Source organism: Plectropomus leopardus, chromosome 1 (assembly GCF_026936395.1).
Source record: "Plectropomus leopardus strain MGB_pleo_1.0 chromosome 1, ASM2693639v1, whole genome shotgun sequence".
Classification (NCBI taxonomy): domain Eukaryota; kingdom Metazoa; phylum Chordata; class Actinopteri; order Perciformes; family Serranidae; genus Plectropomus; species Plectropomus leopardus.
The window spans coordinates 17,056,393-17,074,054 of record NC_142176.1 but is presented as its reverse complement, the minus strand read 5'-3'; the positions used below and the strand labels follow the sequence as shown (position 1 = coordinate 17,074,054).

The window sequence follows — 17,662 nt, the reverse complement described above, 5'->3', positions numbered from 1 at the left end:
TGTAAAAGAATGGATACTGCCCAAGACTAAAACCTGCTTTTAACTACACATTCACATTTGCATGTTGGTTGCTCTGCATATTCTGCATCCATTTGGGGCATTTTGGGCACATTCTTCAGACATTAACACAATGTATCTGCAAGATGCAATACATACTGTACATAAACTGTAGGGGCAGTGTTAGCAGAGTAAGAGAAACATATTTGCCATTGTCATGACATACTTGATGTATACCATCTTCAATGGAGTCATTTTTTCTGCCATTTCATGGTGAACTCATAATTAACAATACAGTAACCTCCTAAAATGTTGCCTATTTGTTGTTTACATCATGCAAATCTGAAAGTTCTGAATTTTCTGTTGTGCCACCTAGTGGCATCCTCCAGTAACGTTGTAAATACTAAAGAATGTCAACAATTTTGTCCACAATGCATAGCAAACATGTGGCTAAGAAGTAAGTAGCAAATAGCTGGCCTTATAGCCATGAAAATCTTTTTATTTTTATTTTTTTTAAAAAAAGGTACTTTATAAATAGAACTTAACAGTGAGAAAGTGGACTTTCTGCTGTTTTCACAAACAAGTGGTAGAAACCACTTAGACATCACTCAGCCTAGACTGACAAAGTAATTTTGATGTAATTCTAGCAGAAAAGATGTCATGATACAAGGCTTAAATACTATAAAAATATGAAAATAATTACCATCTAGTGTGAAAGTGACTGTCTACTTGAGATGACTGTTTTTAAATGCATGCCTGTCTACATTATTGATTTTGGCTTAGTGTGAAAAAAGGTGATATAAGAAAAGCAAAACTGTCTGAAAGCAGACTGGTCCTTAATTGATTCAATAACCCTGAAATCCTATCCACATTTTATGTATTTATACTGATAATAGATATTATTGAACCCAATTCTCTAACAGCATTTTTGCCTTATACAATATTAGGAAGACAGCAGTTTCCCCAAAACTGTATTACTGTTGGACCTTCAGAATAAAATGATCTTTTCTAGGGTATGTTCAAGACCAAATTACAAAAGGAATATCTTAACAATCGCTGAGGAATTGAATGTTAAAGAAAAATGAAGTCAGATAGTGCAGGTAGTCCTTTTTCAGTTCTGAGCGAGTGAGTTAGTGGAATGAGTGAACTCTATGTATACAGTAGGTGAAACATTTGCAGTACCTGGACAGCGGACTTCCATTCTCCTCCTGTCCTTGCTTTCTCCGTTGTAGTGGCGGTGGGAAATAACCTTTTTTTTGCTGGGTTGATGGCTGTGTGTTTTCCATCTTGAACACCTGCTCAGCTTCAGCGTCACTTCCACAACCTTGACACCATACAGATGCGCAAAATGAGCAAAAGGAAAGATTTAAGTTTCTGAAAACTGAGCGATGTATGCATAAAAGAGTGTCTAAATTGCAGATGATAACAGAGAGGAAACTTTAGTGGCTGACTGAGTCCTCACACAGCCAAATATTCTGCCCTTTCCCATCACACACACTTTTATCACCACAGTGTGGAACTTGTCACAGTCTGTCACTGACGTAAACGGAGACCACGCACAGCAGAATGCAGACGAATGACACACTGAGTAAGAAGATCACAATGTTGTTGATCCGACAAAATTTGGCTGACCAGGCATAATACTATGGTTGGTGATATCAACATTTTGTTATGCAACAGCAGTTTGTTAAGCAAGACTAGCTTATGCAAAGAAAAGTGCCCCAACAACAGAAACTCAAACTCATCCAGAAAAAAAGGTTTAACTTTTGGCCACAGTGTAGTAACTATCTTTTACAATGAAACAACAAGTAGGTCACACAGGTGCTGTAATGGCACAAGTCGTTGGATTGTATGGAGATACACTTAAAAAAATACCTTCGCTGTTTTGGCGGAGGGTTCGGGATTCCTGAACCTCAATGCTGTCCACAGAGTTTGCCGTCTTGTTGCCCGGTCTCATACGCCGACAGTCCTCCCTCTCTGGGTACCAGCAATCTTTCACAAACATGGCCTCATCTAGAGCCTGGATTTAAATAGCAGTGTCAATTGTTAAATACATAAATTGAAACAACTGTATTAAAATCCTTAAGTAAGAGCAGCTTACCTTGGACAAAGCCAACCCTAAAAGCCCTTCAAAGGCCTTTAAGTTCAGCTGAGGACCACTGTAGAAAGCATCCAGGTGAGCTTTGCGACCCAACCAATAGATTGTGATGAGAACCTAAGAAACATGGGACAAATGCTGCAATCTATTGCAAGACAGAAGTTGATAATTCAGTCCAATTCCTAGCTTTCGATTCAAATGCAACCCAGGGCATGTGCTCAAGAAAACAAACATGTCCACTAACTCTGAGATTCACAAAAATCTACAGTTGGCCTACATCAACTATCACAGCCCCGACACAAGATGTATTAAAGAAGTCAACTGTTTACAGTGGGAACCACCACAGCCAATAGCATACATTTGTACAACCTGTGTGCACCCATTTTTAATTTAACAGCTCATGCAGACTTTGATGACTTTTCAAGAACCCAATAAGATTGTTTTTCTTGCCCCACTAGCCAGGTGTCTTTCAAATATATCTGGTTCAAAATTATTCAAACTCTTTTAAAACATAATTTTAGTTAGGGTGAAATGACAAAATGCAGGTGATGGTTAACAAAACATTATAACACGTAGATGCATATTTGAGCTAAGTTACGTCAACAGCTACAGAAAAAGAATTTGCCGTTATGTTACATTACATGGAAGGTTTTCCATAGAAGATTATTGTTACAATATCATTATACACAAGAACATTCCATGACTTTTCCCAACTTTCAAGGATTTTGAATAATTTCTCAACTTTTCCAGGCTTGGAAAATATTTTTGTGAAATTCTAATGACTTTTACAGGTTTTTGATGACATAAATCACTTCAAGTAAATATTGATGAAAAGATCATTCTGCTGAGTTCACTGTGTGCGCTCTTGCTGTGTGATTACATGGGTTGATGTTGGCGACCTTGGGCTAAATGGATCGGAGGCTGATGGGAATGTTATCCGTTTTACTGGTATTTGGTGATTTGGTATTGGACAAATTACAAATTTGACCTGATGGTGGTTCTGGATAGAAAGTCTTTGGATGCTGCTAGAATGGCTAAAAATTACATAGTATTGAGTGAGCCAAAAAACACATAACGAGGGAATTTGTTTTTCTTTCTATACTTCAGTTTCCCCACAGAGCATCAGCCACAGGAAAACTTGTAAGGCGAGGCACGAGGCCTTCACAAGACAGCTTAAAACACTCTCCATGGTGCCAAATGCTGTCGACAGCAAGTGAGACACACACCTGACAGCCATTAGTAAATACAGAGTAAAGGCCTGTGAAATATAGACCTCTCCCTGGCATTAAGTTTATTATTATTTCAGCAAGCAAAGCGTTCTGGACACGATTTATTCCTCATTTTCCTTGAGGCAAGATTTTTTTTTTCTTCAATTTTTTTTGATGGACGGCCTTTCTCCCTGGCAGAGCAGCAGCCTGTGTTGCAGAGGGATTATCCACAACACTAAATGTCAGAATTTCTCTATCTGTATCTTAACAAAGTCATCATAGAGCAGTCGGCAGATTGAAAAAAAAAAAAACTTTAAGGGCTTTGAGATTTGAATTATTTAATAAATATTTTATAGCACAATGCTAGTCAGATGAAGAAAATGAGAATCTTGAGTGGTAATAAATGGCTCTGTATGGATTCCCCATTATGCTTGATCATTGCCTGTAGCAGTTACCTTACCGGTCAATTGAAGATATTCACTGAATAACGACATAATGTCAGAATTCTTGCAATCATTGGAGAATAGCAATATAACCTTATGAAGGAGTACTTTCCACATTTTTCTGCATAAATGATGTACAGAGAGCCGCTGTCAAAAACATAGTTCTGTCAGTTGTTGAAGCTTGTTTGAATCTTTGAAGGAAATATTGTATTTTTCAGTCATTTGTACAATCTGAGCATAAATAAGCATTAAGTGCTGATGTAAGTTTTAAATACAGGGACATGATGTGTTCATTATTCTTTTATAGTTTATCACTTACCTCATGCCAAGGGGATCATGACACTGCATATTACAGGTCATCATAGCATGATCCCATTTAATGGTGTTAATGGCCACAAAAGATTGCATTTATTGTAAATGATTTAGGACCCCTTAAAGGCGTATTTCACTGTTGAAAAGATGGTCTTTTCATAACACTAGGCTGTCTATGCTGTAGAAAGATGCAAATACGTTTGAAATTTGTGCTGTATGACCAGAGAAAATGGAGAAAAAGTGCTGTAATTTGCATTTGCTCAAGAGGCAGAAAACCTACAACTACCAGAATGCACTGCACAGGACCAATAAGTGCTCCGGCTGGTAGGTGATGTAATAACAGCTGGGGCGATTTTCCACAGTAAACAATATGGCGGCAAGCTGAAATGATATGATTTCAAATTACAGTCAAACGTTAAGCTAAATAGGTTTCTCAAAACATGTAGGTTAGAAACAGACAACACAGCAACAGAATCTTAGATTATATTTTCTCTGCACTGTTTCATTTTACCATTTAATCTCAGTATTTTCATAACAAAGAGAATAAGTATCCTCAAACTGTGTACTAAAATACATTCTTAAGATATTAGAGGTGTGACATGGGCAAAACAGTACAGTCTTGGCCTATATTTGATCAGCATTCCCTAGTTTTACAGTTTGATCAGAGATGGTCTGAGTTTTAGAGAGAGCGAGGGAGACGGACGGCCTCTCTCAATTGGATTGTACACTCTTTGACTCCGTGGTGGTGGGCATACAAAAATGCAGAAGTGCTATCTGTAGTTTTAGCAACAGCCTAGAGCCTGTGAACCCCCCCCAGATTTAAGCATGAAGATTTGAGTGCTAGTAAGATGGAGGGAAGTGTACCACAGTTCTATTACTTTGTTACGATACAAAGCTGATCAAGTCCCGTCAATGAAGGTCCTTATTTTCATCAGAGCATTAGCAACCACTGCCATAAAAATGGTTATATTGGATTAAGTATACAATGAAGAAAATGTGAATGTAATAATAAAGCAGGCTTAGCACACATCCCTCCAAATACAGAAAGCAATTCTCAATTCGTTTGAATGTTTAGGGTGCAACAGTACGCGTCAACATTATTCCCCATTGCATCACTGCTGTGCATAAAAACAGAGTGACGCTCAGTATTCAAATTTACTCTACAAACAACTCAGCTTCAAGTATTTGTGTATCTGCACAGTGACCTGCAGGAAAACTGTGGACTTCAATGGGCGCAAATTGACCCTAATTGGTTAATTCAAAGAAAAATGCTACACCCATTTCAAAAGAAAGAGTGCTCTGACAAACAGCCTCATTACTGGGACTGAGCTGTCAGCTATTGTGAGATTCAAATGAGGCTTCCCAGATAATCAAACAACCCTTATAAGCTTTTGAAACATGTAAAATACCAAATGTGCACACAGGCGTGCACATGCACAGCACTCACATGTTCCACACACACAAAACACATGCGTGCTTGTTGCAGTTGGGAGAGCCGAGGTTATATATACAGTTTAAAGGCACAGTGATGGAAAAACAGACTATCTGGGGCTTAATACAAGATTAATGGGATGTGCTCCAAACTAAATCAACAAAACAACACCCTTGACCATAATAACCCTGATTCTTCAAGCTGGCTGCATCAGGAGCTAAAACCTGTGGCTACACCTTTTGGTAACTGGATTGATGGATCCAATTTTGGCTACTGACTATCTTCTGTGGCAGGTAAATTCGGTGGTAGTGTGAGAAAAGTGGAGTAGGACAAAGTTGCCTTTAAGGTTTTAAAACTCAATGGACAAGAGAGGGAATCAGGAAAACATGAAATAGCAAAAAGAAATACAGCTTTTAGGGGGAGAAAAAATCCTGGTCAAACTTACATTTTTGAGTCTTCTGCTGCTTTCATCTCGCCTAAAATAAAAAGGAAAGAGAAATAAATATCTATTTTATAAACATGACAGGAAGCTGTTAGGGGAAAACCGGTGACATCTCAAGCCTCCTTATTTGCAATGCTCTACTAATCAGCTACTTATCAAAATTTAGACAGGCTACCAACTTGCATAAAGCAGCAGCTTGTCGTCAGCCAAAGCTCCTTCCTCTAGGAATGCAAAGCAGCTGTGATGCTAAAACTATAAAACTCCTTTGCAGCACTGGTATTGCAAAAAAAAAAAAAAAACAACCTCCAAGTTAAAAGTGCTCAACGTAGCTGAATCAGAAAACATTAGAATCCAGCAGACACTGTCAGGTTAGTAATTCATAGTTAGATGACCTTCAGAAGTAAAAGTACGCTGCCATGAGCTCCTGCAGCTTTGGAGAGTCGTACACATACACTTAACTGGACATGACACTGCTTCAGTGAGACATCTGTACCTGAGTGTTGCCCGAGTGGACAGGTCCTGCAGGTCTCCTGGATGAAACAGCTGAGACACATTCAGCCCCAGTTTCCCACAGGCTTTCAGGAATACATTCACATTATCCTGGACGGTAAAATTACACAGACAGAAAAATGAGAGCAGGTAGACAACTTGTGGAGAATCTGGAGAGGTTATTGATGCTTTTTGGGATTAAATAAAGACAGGCGAGAATGCTGAAGGCCACAAACAACCGCACATGATTTTATCTAATATATAACAGCAGCAGCAGTTTTTCTAATGTCACAGAAACCACTCAGAGAGAAATGTGTCGTCACACTGTCGCTGATGCGTCTGTGTTTTTGTTCTGGTGCTCCACACAGATCTGAAACCTGTCCAGCTGCCCACTCATTGTCATCAGCGGCTCTCTGAAGCTCTGCACTGAAGTGACGGGTGTCCCAGAAGACCGCTGGTAGTAAGCAACCTTATATTTTTATGTTCATATAATGAACCCAAATTCACGAATATGTACGATGTTACTAGAGACATTCCTGTAACATATATTAATCTCAAACACAATTTTGGCCTCCCAGAATTTAATGATTGATTCCAATATTTAAATGTAATGATAATTTGATATTTTGTGCCTAAACGCAATGAGTCTTTATGACAAATAACCGTATATTCTAATAATAACTGAAAAATCTTGAGTATCATTTCAGTCATAATTGTGCAGCCTCAGCTATGGGTATCATCACTATAAGGCCACAATATTAATAATTACATTAAAGACACTTTTGCAAATCTGATATATTGGTTAATGGAAGGTAATGTCAAAGCCGTAACTGATATCTAATTTGGTTAACTTTAACTGATATTTTCATTCATCAATGTTCTTTTTCTTTAAAATTTGTTTGAATAACTTTTATTAGAATGCTATCTATTTCCACTCATTCTATGACCTCGGTGTGCTACTTTATATCCAATTCATTGCTTGTCATTGTCATCAGACTTTATATGCAGTCTGTGGTCACCGCATATCAACAGTTCATAAGTGACAACTGATTGTTTTCTTCTGAAAATAATTAATGATTAATTTTAGGTACAAGTGGAAAACAGACCAACTGCAGGACGTGAGTCTCTATTGGTACACATACAACACACTGTTTTTGAAATAAAACTAATGTTACGTATAATTGGATAAAAAGTCTTTAGAAAATAAAAATGAAGCAAATATTCACTGGGAGTAATTACCAGTGTCAATTAATGGGTTCAAAGTTGAGAAGTGCTACAAACAGGACATTTATTCTGTTTAAATGGCTACTTGAGGTTTAAAAGAAAATCAATATAAACACCAATGTTATGCTTAAGAAAATGTCAGCAGTAATGTTAAGCTATTATTAATTAATTTGAGTTCCTTGTTACAACATGCAAAAACACAAGCATGGTCCTTTAGGATGCAAAACTAACTGCTGATTCGCTGCTGCATCTGCACCTTACACCCCACCATCGCCACCTTCAGTCCTGCTACCACTATTGGGCTCGGTCTGTTTATTGGCCCCTGATGGGAAGTTGCAATTGATCTCTCCCTGACCTTGCTTTGGGCAGTTTTAGCAATTATACTTGAATAAAGTCATCGAAACAGAGCCTGGAGCCAAAAATAAAAATCTGCATTTGTATTTATGCCAACTAAAAAAAAATTTAAAAATAACTTTCAGCAGTTCAGTTGTCACACTGAAAAACATTTTCATGATCATTCAGATTGTGGCAACATTGTCTCGCAGTGCCTTAAACAGGAAACCACACAGTGTGTCAAACTTCCTGGCTAACAGGTGCCTTCTTATGTTCTTGTTCAGCACTCAAGGCTGCCTGGCTACCCGTCTCACAAACACACAGACAAAAACATGCAAACACAGTAAGAGCTGTGAAATCTGAAACTCACCAGACCAGCGATGGGAGTAGAAAGCCTGTTTACTCTCTTAATGATGCCAGGTTTCAACTGGTTGATCAAGCTATAAAGGGAAAACAAACAAAAAAAATCAGCAGTTAACAAATATTCCAGCTTTATGCCTCACATATTTGACAACAAACATATATTGTATCATCAGGGTCCCATTCCACAACAGAAGCTAAATAGTGTTGGGCTAATTAATACTGACTTGGATGTCAAACAATGAAATTACATAAATTGGTAAATGCAAAAAAAACCAAAAACGTATGAACCAGTATGATTTTATCTGAGACAAAAAAGAGCTTTTAACTCCCATCACTAGACTTCTGGGTAAATCTGCCAGCCTATTCTTACTGCCCAAATGCCTCTATATGTTTGGCTCATTGTTATTCTGCAGCTACAAGCTGATGGTAAAGTCGGTATTTTTTTTAGTGTGCTTTGGAGGAAAATGGCAACTTCTTAAACTCCACAGAAAATAATACAGAAACAGAACATTGGTGCAGAAAAATCAGCAGGTCTAGTCTGTATTACACGTTATTTAATTCTTAAGATGTGCATTTTTTGCCATTTACTTCAACTTAAGGTATGATTAGAGATTCTGAGGGTACTCCATAGTGCAATTTAGGATGTAACCATCTTCTGAAGTGGAACCAGGGCTGCTGCTGGAGCTAAGATGGCAAATTCGACTGACTACACTCTATTCAAAAGGTTTGCATGGTCATTTAGCTTGAATTTAATTACCTAAAAATTAAAATGTGACTTTGCAAACAGTTTGTGCATCGTTACTCACTCGCAAAGCAGGACTCCATTCTCTAAGGCCGCACGGAAGTCTTTGCAACCAAACGATTTTCCAGTCACTTCCTTAAAAAACAGAAACACCAGTATGATTACAACTCATTCACTGACTAAAGCATTTATGTTTTTACACCATTATCATCAAATGCTGTGATGACACATATGAGTGAATGTATCTGTCAATGCATTCTAGAGCTGGATATGTTTACCAATATAAGCTCTTATCAAGTTAATATCTATTAGCATGCTGGTATTGGCAAACACAGCAGTCACTAAATACAGAAAAGCCAAGCTATGTTTGCATACATTTGTAAACAATTTTCAGAGTTTACCCAACAAAGATCGCTGCCGGGTTTATTGCACTGTTAAATATCACGTCAGAATTCTTTGAAAAAAAACAAAACAAACAAACTATAATTATTTGAGAGATTATTATCAAAAAGTTGTTTACGCTACATAAAGAGCACAATAGGAATTAGTCCTAAAACCTGGTAACAAGTTTGCATTTTAGCACTCCCGGTTCCTTCATCTCAAACAATGTTTTTTTGAATGGGTTTTTGGTTAGACGCTTAAAATAAGCTTTGCTGTTAATATAATGGTTAAATAGCCCTCTCATGAATTTTGAAGTTGCATGTAAAAAAGGCAGTTGCTCGCAATCGACTAAATGCAGACGACAGAATATTCATGCAAAAACGGCATTGTGGTGGTGACCTTGATGCAACTCCATTCCCATTTCTTTAATCCTCAATGTAATAATTCAAAATCCAGTGCAGAAAAAAGTCATCCCAGCACCCATCTATGTATATATTGATATTGGACTCAAAAATACAGTCCTGCTGTCTTACACCAGGTCCTGTATTTCTAATAGCATCACTGTTGTGTGGAAAAAATAATAGTCAACACAGTATAAAGTAGCACTGAACTTGAGAAAACAGAAAACAATGAAAATTTGATTTAAAGAAACAGCTCTTTAATTGCTATGTGGTTGAAACGGTGTTAAATGCACTTTAATTTAACTGTGTGGTTTAACTGTTGAGATTTGAGTTGGTCTTTAATGCTCTCCTGGTAAAATTCACATTAAGCTGCTCAGTAGCTGTTGGTGGGAAAAAAACAACAATGGCAAAAGAATAGATAAACATGGTTCTGGTTGAACTTAAAGTAATTTTTTAGCCCTCAGTGCAAGCATTCCCCTGCTTTTGGAGTTGTTCTCAACAGTAAAATAAAGTTAAGTAAATTAAGTGGGCTCGGTACTGTTACGATTCAGCTGAAAAATCATCCAGCTACTGCACAAAAGCAAGGCTTTGTACAAATAATCACAGAGTATCTACTAAGCCAAAAGTGGGCTATAAAAGAATAATGTATATAGACAAGCATTCTCACAAAAAACTGCAAATATGCGTTTGATCAAAACAGTACAACACAACCTAAAAGATTTTACATGGCAGAAGCAAGCACAAGGCAAAGGGGGCTTGGTAATGAGGACATAAAAATGGGGCTATTAAGGTTCGGCTCCATAACTAACAGAGGGCCCCAAAAGGCTATTCTTCTCACTAATTAGTCCCCCCAGGAATCCACAATCACAATTCATTTCTGGTAGAACTGGGCAGCGGACGCAGAGCGGAGGCTCCTCAGTGGAATCAGGCAGACAATGCAGGGCCAGGTTAACACAATAAAACACAATCATGTGGTCAAGATACTGTCTGTTCTTCAGCAGCAAAACTTTAATTGTTCATTTCAATAAACAAACTGCTCCTATGAAACCACAGATACAATGGATACATTTTCAACCATGCATGACTGAGTGTGACTTGCAAACCTTTCTAGAAAACTTAATTTGTTAAATGCATGATTTCATAATCCACATGATCCAGTTCCAACCATAGACTGTATATAAAGGATTTTTTATTTATAGTCTATGGTGCCAACATACAACCTACAGGGTAATCTAAAATTTAAAGCTGCAACGATTAGCTGTTAATTAATCTGCAATTTTTTTTATTAATTTAATTTATTTATTAATTTTTAATTTATTTTTGCCTTTATTAGATAGGACAGCTTAAGTGTGAAAGGGCGAGAGAGGGGATGACATCCAGCAAAGGGCCGAGGTTGGAATTGAACCCTGCAGCAAGGATGTATTCTGTGTACATGGTGCACCCGCTCTACCAACTGAGCTACTGAGCGCTCCAATCTTCAACTATTTTTATAAATGTATATTTGTTTAAGTGGGCCGGCCTACCAGGCACAGGACCAGAGGTCCAAAGTGTCAGCCCCCCTCTACAAAAAAAATGCTAAACCACCACAGCTCCCACTGGTGGGGCCTTTTGCATATCTGCGCCCAGGGGCCCTTTGTCTTATAATCTGGTCTTGGTTCCAGCTTCTCAGATGTGAGGATATGAAGCTTTTCTGTGTAAACTGGACTGTTTATTAAATAAAATGAGACATCTGAAGATGTTACCTTGGGTTGTTAATATTATACGCTTAATTTTTCACATTTCATGATATACAAAATGATTAATTGAGCAAATAATTGGCAATTAAATCAATAGTGGAAATAGTTGTAAGCTGTAGATTGAGGTAAATGAAAGGATAATTGTACTACAATTAAGATATAAATACCTCTTGTTAACACTGTTGCAGTGTTTGGACTGTGCTGCTCTTGTTTGACCAAAACCTAAATGGCTTGTTAACAGAATGTAGAAGAAGCAAATCCATTCTTATTTCTTCTCAAGTTTAGTAGGCACTGAGTAAAAACATTTACGCTTTTTAAGCCTAATTGCCGCTAGAACTGTGCTAATGAGAAACAGCAACAATTTCAGGACACTTGAACACATGGAAGCTTATTATCCTGCAATGTGTAACACTGAATATTAGTGCTAACACATCCCAATGCTGTTTGGCATGAGGGAGCGATTATGACACCATTTACAATACCATTTCCTTAAAAGCAGCATGCTTTGCTTCCCTCCTGCCTCATACACATACACACACACACACACAAACACATCACTGCTCATCCATCCTTTCATCCGTCAGTGCAGGAGGATAGATGGGTAAAATTGGCATGGGCTCACCGCCAAGAGCACTCTGGACAGAATTCTCATAATGATCCACTCAGACACAATTGACATTAATGGTCACATTTAGAGTTGGTCAGCATACAAAGCCTGCTGTCTACAAGTTGCATTCATGGGTTATGATTTAAGGGTTACAACTTCAGCAGTGTTTGGACAGGAGCAGCCTGTAACAACCGAGAAAATGCATGGCTATAAAAACCACATCCTCAACAATGCGTGCACGGCAAAACCTGCCTACAGCACATCTCAGTGGACGGGCACTAAAAGAACAAACATTACCTAATTATCTGCCTTCCCTCCATGTGCATTTCCCTCTGAGGCTCCTGCAGTGAAATCATTTTTATCTGTGCAACCACAGACAATCCTCTCTGCGTCAGGAGGCTTACCTGAGTCTTATCAGGGTGCATTTTGCATTTGAACTCAGATATGAGTCTGTAAATTTAGGTTTATGAGTGCTGAGTCACAGCCATTTAAAACACAAGAGCATCAACTGTTTTTAAGTGAGTTAAAGTCGAAAGAATGCACAAGTGGTTTTCATGGCTGCCACTGACTGAAAAAAAAATCCTGTCTCCACAAAGGGTTAAATAACTGCCTAGCCAAAATCTTCATGGTTGTTTGCACAGGAGTAATTGATGAGGAACACAAATAGCCTCTGAAACAAATGAAGAAATAAAAAGAAGAAAAGGGGTGAAATGAAAGTTAAGTATGTACCTCAATCCAGCGTCGAGCCTCGTTGAACGCGTCTGCACAGCTGACACTGGTCTGCTGGCGCCACTCCATCTTCTGTTCTCTCAACAAGCAACAGGCACGACTCTGATGAAGAGCAAAAGAGGTCATTTCTTACCTCGTTCATCATGGAGCGACCACGCCATGAATTACCACCGAGCATGTCAAATAAATAAAATTAAAGCCTACAAACACAAGAAAACCCCATGCAACTTGATCTGAAATAAGATTAATTTTAAGTATTGCTTGCTCAGTCAGTCACCTTGTGCTGTGTAGCTGATCACCGGTGAGAGAGCTCCTCTAATTGACACCCAGTTTATCACCAGACACTTCTGCACTTCTGCTACCGACTTTCCATCACTAACTAGTTTCATTTATTGGTCTAAGTAGGGAGGAAGGTCTCCGCCCACCGCCAAACTACAAGCAAACTTTTGGAGCTGAAGTGAAACCGACTGAGGGATGTGCGGAGTGTGCTCGACCCTCTGGTGGCCTGTTGGCGTGTGAACATGCACAGAGATGCAGCTGGAGGCACGACAAGGCAAGTTTATTTGAGCACCTTTTAAATATACAGGCAATTTATGGTGAACAAATAAACCACATTAAACATTCATTAAAAAAAATTAAGATACATTGGAATAAAAAAATAGACCCACCCAAAACAGTTAAAATAAAAGCTATAGAGAAAGGCAGTCTGTGCAGTTCGATTTTCTGTTGAATTTATTTTCAAATATTGTCCATATGGTGTTTCAGAGGGTTTTAGTCTTAGCTTGCCAAATGTTAATTTTTATTTTGGTGGAGGTTTCAAATAATCCGACTTGATTTTCTGCCTCTCTCTGCACTGTATATTCTTTGCTATTTATTTATTTGTTTGTTTGTTTGTTTTGTATTTTTAATTTTCCCATAATGAAAACATTAAACATTCGTCAAAACTCTTAGAAATAAGTCTGGCGGAGAATACTGAATCCTTCATTTATAGTATTTAGTTACTTATTTAGTTACCTACTTCTCCTTAAAGTAGTCAAACTTTAATAAATTGTGTCTTAAATACTGATATCATGACATGAAATACTCTCTATGTTTTGCCTTTATTTGATAGGACAGGTTATACATGAAAAGCGGAGAGAGCAGAGTTGACAAGCAGCAAAGGGCCACAGGATGGAGTCGAACCCAAACCTGCTGCAGTATGGACATGTGCCCGCTCTTCGAGGTGAGCTACCCAGCACCCCAATACTCACTATGTTTTATTTATTGATTGTAAAATTAAAGTTGCAGAAATCTCCACATTCTCAGAAAAAATAAGCTATAGAAGCCTTACGCCCTCAGTAGCATGGGTGGATTACCGAACCAACCTTTACGGCACAGGCCCAGTGGCTCAGGGCCTAAACTAAAGCTTCTGCATGAAGATGCTGTTATTAACTCTGTATTTCTTGTCACACAATCAAAGGAGTTAATCATTCATGCATAGGTAAAGATTTCAAGGAGGGCACAAGGGGCACTCCTCCCTTAACTGCCAAAACATGTGCATTTTCCCACCCCCAAATAAAAACATAAAAGTAGCAGAGGACATTATTTTGACAAATTCAGAGATATTTTCACCACAAATTGATGCAAAAAAAGCTATAAATTGGTGCGTAAAAATTCACCAGCATGCACAAAATTAAATATTTGATGGTAACATTTTTCATGATGGGAGAACCGCAGACCCAAAGTTTAGTATGTCTCCCCCACAAAACAAAATCTGACATTGAATTCATGCCAATAACAAAGCCTTAAAAGTACTGAAAAACTGAAGCAATAGATGAATTTAGTGAATGCTTAGGCCCTAAATAAGCATCAGAAGCTCTCTCTCTCTCTCTCTCTCTCTCACACACACACACACACACACACATTACAAATCTTGTTGAGATATAAGCGAATTATTGTAGTGTGCTGCTGGCTGCAGCTCTGCCCTACCAGGAGGCAGACGTCTGGTCTGGTTTCACAGCAATGGGATGTGAGATGTAAAAAGCCTTGTGTAAGCCATTAACTCAACAGGATGTTGAACATTTAAATGGCAAATGTGTGAAATAAAATGTCTGTACAGTGTACCGATATAAAAACAGCCCGCCTCTGTCTGCTCCTCATTTCTTTCATCCGCCTTCCTCTCCTGTAAAGATAGCAACAGCCTGATACAAATGCAAACTATGACAGTATGTTTCAAGGGCAGGTCTCTTCACACTCTTGCCTTTTGTATTGAAGTGATGAAGGATGGCCTGTGACAATTTAATTTTCACACATGAGCTGCATACATGAATAGAAAATAGTTTTTCTTCTGTATTCTTTTTGCACATTTGAAAGCAAAGCATAATAAGAGTCTGGCGTGTAGGCCTCATCTTCTACAGCACATGCTCATCCCAATCCAATTTCCTGCCAAATGCCCAAAGAGGTGCACAGTATAGGGAACAAGGGCGATGATGGTATCACTGGATTTAAAAGTAAAATTAGGTGCAGGGGTGTAGGACACTGTAGAAAATTTAATGAGATGCCTATTAGGAGCACAGAGAACATTATGTGAGTATGATCTTCACAGACTTTCAACTTATTATCTTAATCGGGGGAAATTAAAAGATAATTTCCTGCACCATCTGGTGGGATTATTACACCAGCAGAACAATAGGGGTTAACTTTTTCACTCCTAAATCCTCTGACTCACTTTTCTAAGTATTAAAAGTGAACAGATTTTTAGTGTTGTGAAATTTTATTGAATAAGTTACACTACACAAAAGATTTTTAAAAATACATCCAGGAACACACCAAAACACATGCTTTAATGTGTCCCACTTAGTTCTGAAAACAACAGGTGGACACTTAAAAGCAGAAGGGCAGTGCCAGAAGAAACAGTTTTCAGAACATTTTCCTTGTTCTGCACATCTGACAATTCACCATGAAATCAGAGTGAAAAAGTTACTGTTTACCCTTTTGTAGTGCTTCATATGAGACTGCATTATCTTTGCTCGTGAAATTGCTGGCATATTCATGTCAGTGTCTCCATATGAGATTGTGACCGCAGCTCAGTCCTCTGTGTCAGCAACACGCTCTCCCCAAACGGAAGGAAACAGTACTCCACCGTCCCTGCACATGTGATGCTAATTGATCTTGAAAACTGAAGAGTGGTGCACTTGAGAAAACAGATTGATGCTTGTCATCTTTATTACAGGAATGAGGGTTTGTTGCACATACTGATGCTGCTGATTAGATGAGGACTTAGATTAGGCAGGATTGGGACAAAGTATATACAGCCCAGAGACTACAATTATGCAAACAATATGGCTAGACCCCAAGGGCATTGGTTCATTTCTACATTGGGGGGACACATATGAAATGGGGGAGGGGTGGGGGATCATCCCTCAGGAAATTTTGAGCATTAAACTCTTCATTTCCTGCCTTCTGGTGAATTTTTATACACCAATCTGCCTTTTCTGCATCAATGTACGGTGGAAATTTCTTTAATTTTGTCATGATAAAAGTCCTCTGCTACTTTAATGTTTTCATTGGATGGTACAAATGCACATGTTCTAAATACTGAAGGGGATGTGTGTGTGTGTGTGTGTGTGTGTGTGTGTGTGTGTGTGTGTGTGTGTGTGTGTGTGTGTGTGTGTGTGTGTCCCGAAATGTACACTTATGCTTGTCCTGTGAGGATTCATTCAAATTCTCAACATAACATGATTTGATGTGCTTGTATCATATTTATTTTGTTTATTCAAAAAAATCAAAGTACAAATAATGTACTAATATGGAGGTGGGGGCACCAGAGGAATCTTGCCCAGGGCCCTGAATGTGCTGGGTCTGGCACTGTTATTATGTTTGTTTAAGAGCAGCCTTCCTGTAATGCCAAGTGGGACAAACTTGAACTGGGTTAGGGCTACTGTGATACTTATGTATACTGATTAATATTAATAAGGAGTAGAAGTCCATTATATAATAATCTGAAAATAAATCAACATACTGTCATATAAACAGCCCATATGCACAGCTGGTTTATTTGTTATATTGTTGTTGTTTTTTTTTAAGACAAAAAGAAAACATTTTCTTTTCTTGTTGTAATACATTTACCACGCACAGTCCCATGTATGTTATTTCTGTTCATGCAGCTGTCAAAATTTGCATTATCTTATCTTAGAGGATGAACAAGTCTAACGATGAGAATGAATGGCAAAAAGAGGGCATGCATCAGAAAACATAACAGCACAGGGATGAAATGCATTTCATTTCATTTGTGGCAAGTTTTCCTATGAATACATCACCTTATCAGAGCTGAGGAAATTATCTATTGCATTTATTCATGGCCACCAGTAGGTGCTGCTGTAACTCTGCATGTGCATGCATCATTTGGAGAATAGGGGGGGTTATTGGGGGGTTGATGGCTGGGTATTGGGTTAGGAGAGTGGGGATGGTAGACTGAGTGAAATGGACAGTGACGACAGTCTGATTTGCCTTCACATGAAGCAGTTGTTTCCCATATTTCCCATTTGTTTGTTCCCCGGGGTCCAGTCCAGTGTGAGGAGAGTGATGTGATGCTGCTTAGAATACCCAGTTTTCAATTACATTCACTATCATTACTGTTATCAACAGCAGCAACATCAACAGCTAATCTGCTTCCCATTATTTCCAAGATAGAATTTGAATTGAAAAGCTTTGGACTAAAACTCTTAACACAACACACATTTTTTT

General features: G+C 38.4%; 1 protein-coding gene and 1 long non-coding RNA gene across 10 annotated transcripts in view; one reads left to right on the top strand and one right to left on the bottom strand.

Annotated features, from left to right (window-relative positions):
* Nucleotides 1–13,361, bottom strand: part of LOC121948016 (LIM domain only protein 7) — a 38,188-nt gene extending 24,827 nt beyond the window's left edge. For 5 of the 8 annotated variants that reach the window (XM_088076570.1, XM_088076584.1, XM_088076578.1 and 2 more), the window contains exons 1-9: nt 13,215–13,361; nt 12,938–13,039; nt 9,148–9,218; nt 8,349–8,418; nt 6,426–6,532; nt 5,936–5,966; nt 2,099–2,212; nt 1,873–2,017; nt 1,180–1,321 (exon numbers count right to left, since the gene is read on the bottom strand). In XM_088076570.1, the coding sequence (XP_087932696.1) occupies nt 1,180–1,321; nt 1,873–2,017; nt 2,099–2,212; nt 5,936–5,966; nt 6,426–6,532; nt 8,349–8,418; nt 9,148–9,218; nt 12,938–13,006 (749 nt within the window). In that variant the 5' untranslated portion in view covers nt 13,007–13,039; nt 13,215–13,361. The remainder of the gene's footprint in view (nt 1–1,179; nt 1,322–1,872; nt 2,018–2,098; nt 2,213–5,935; nt 5,967–6,425; nt 6,533–8,348; nt 8,419–9,147; nt 9,219–12,937; nt 13,040–13,214) is intronic. The other 3 variants (XM_088076590.1, XM_088076580.1, XM_088076583.1) reach the window with 1 other exon arrangement.
* LOC121948057 (uncharacterized) overlaps nt 1–13,473 on the top strand; it is a 63,805-nt gene extending 50,332 nt beyond the window's left edge. For both annotated transcript variants that reach the window (XR_015776418.1, XR_015776417.1), the window contains exons 6-7: nt 6,790–6,881; nt 13,340–13,473. This is a non-coding gene — a long non-coding RNA (uncharacterized LOC121948057). The remainder of the gene's footprint in view (nt 1–6,789; nt 6,882–13,339) is intronic.
* The last annotated feature ends 4,189 nt before the right edge of the window (nt 13,474–17,662 follow it).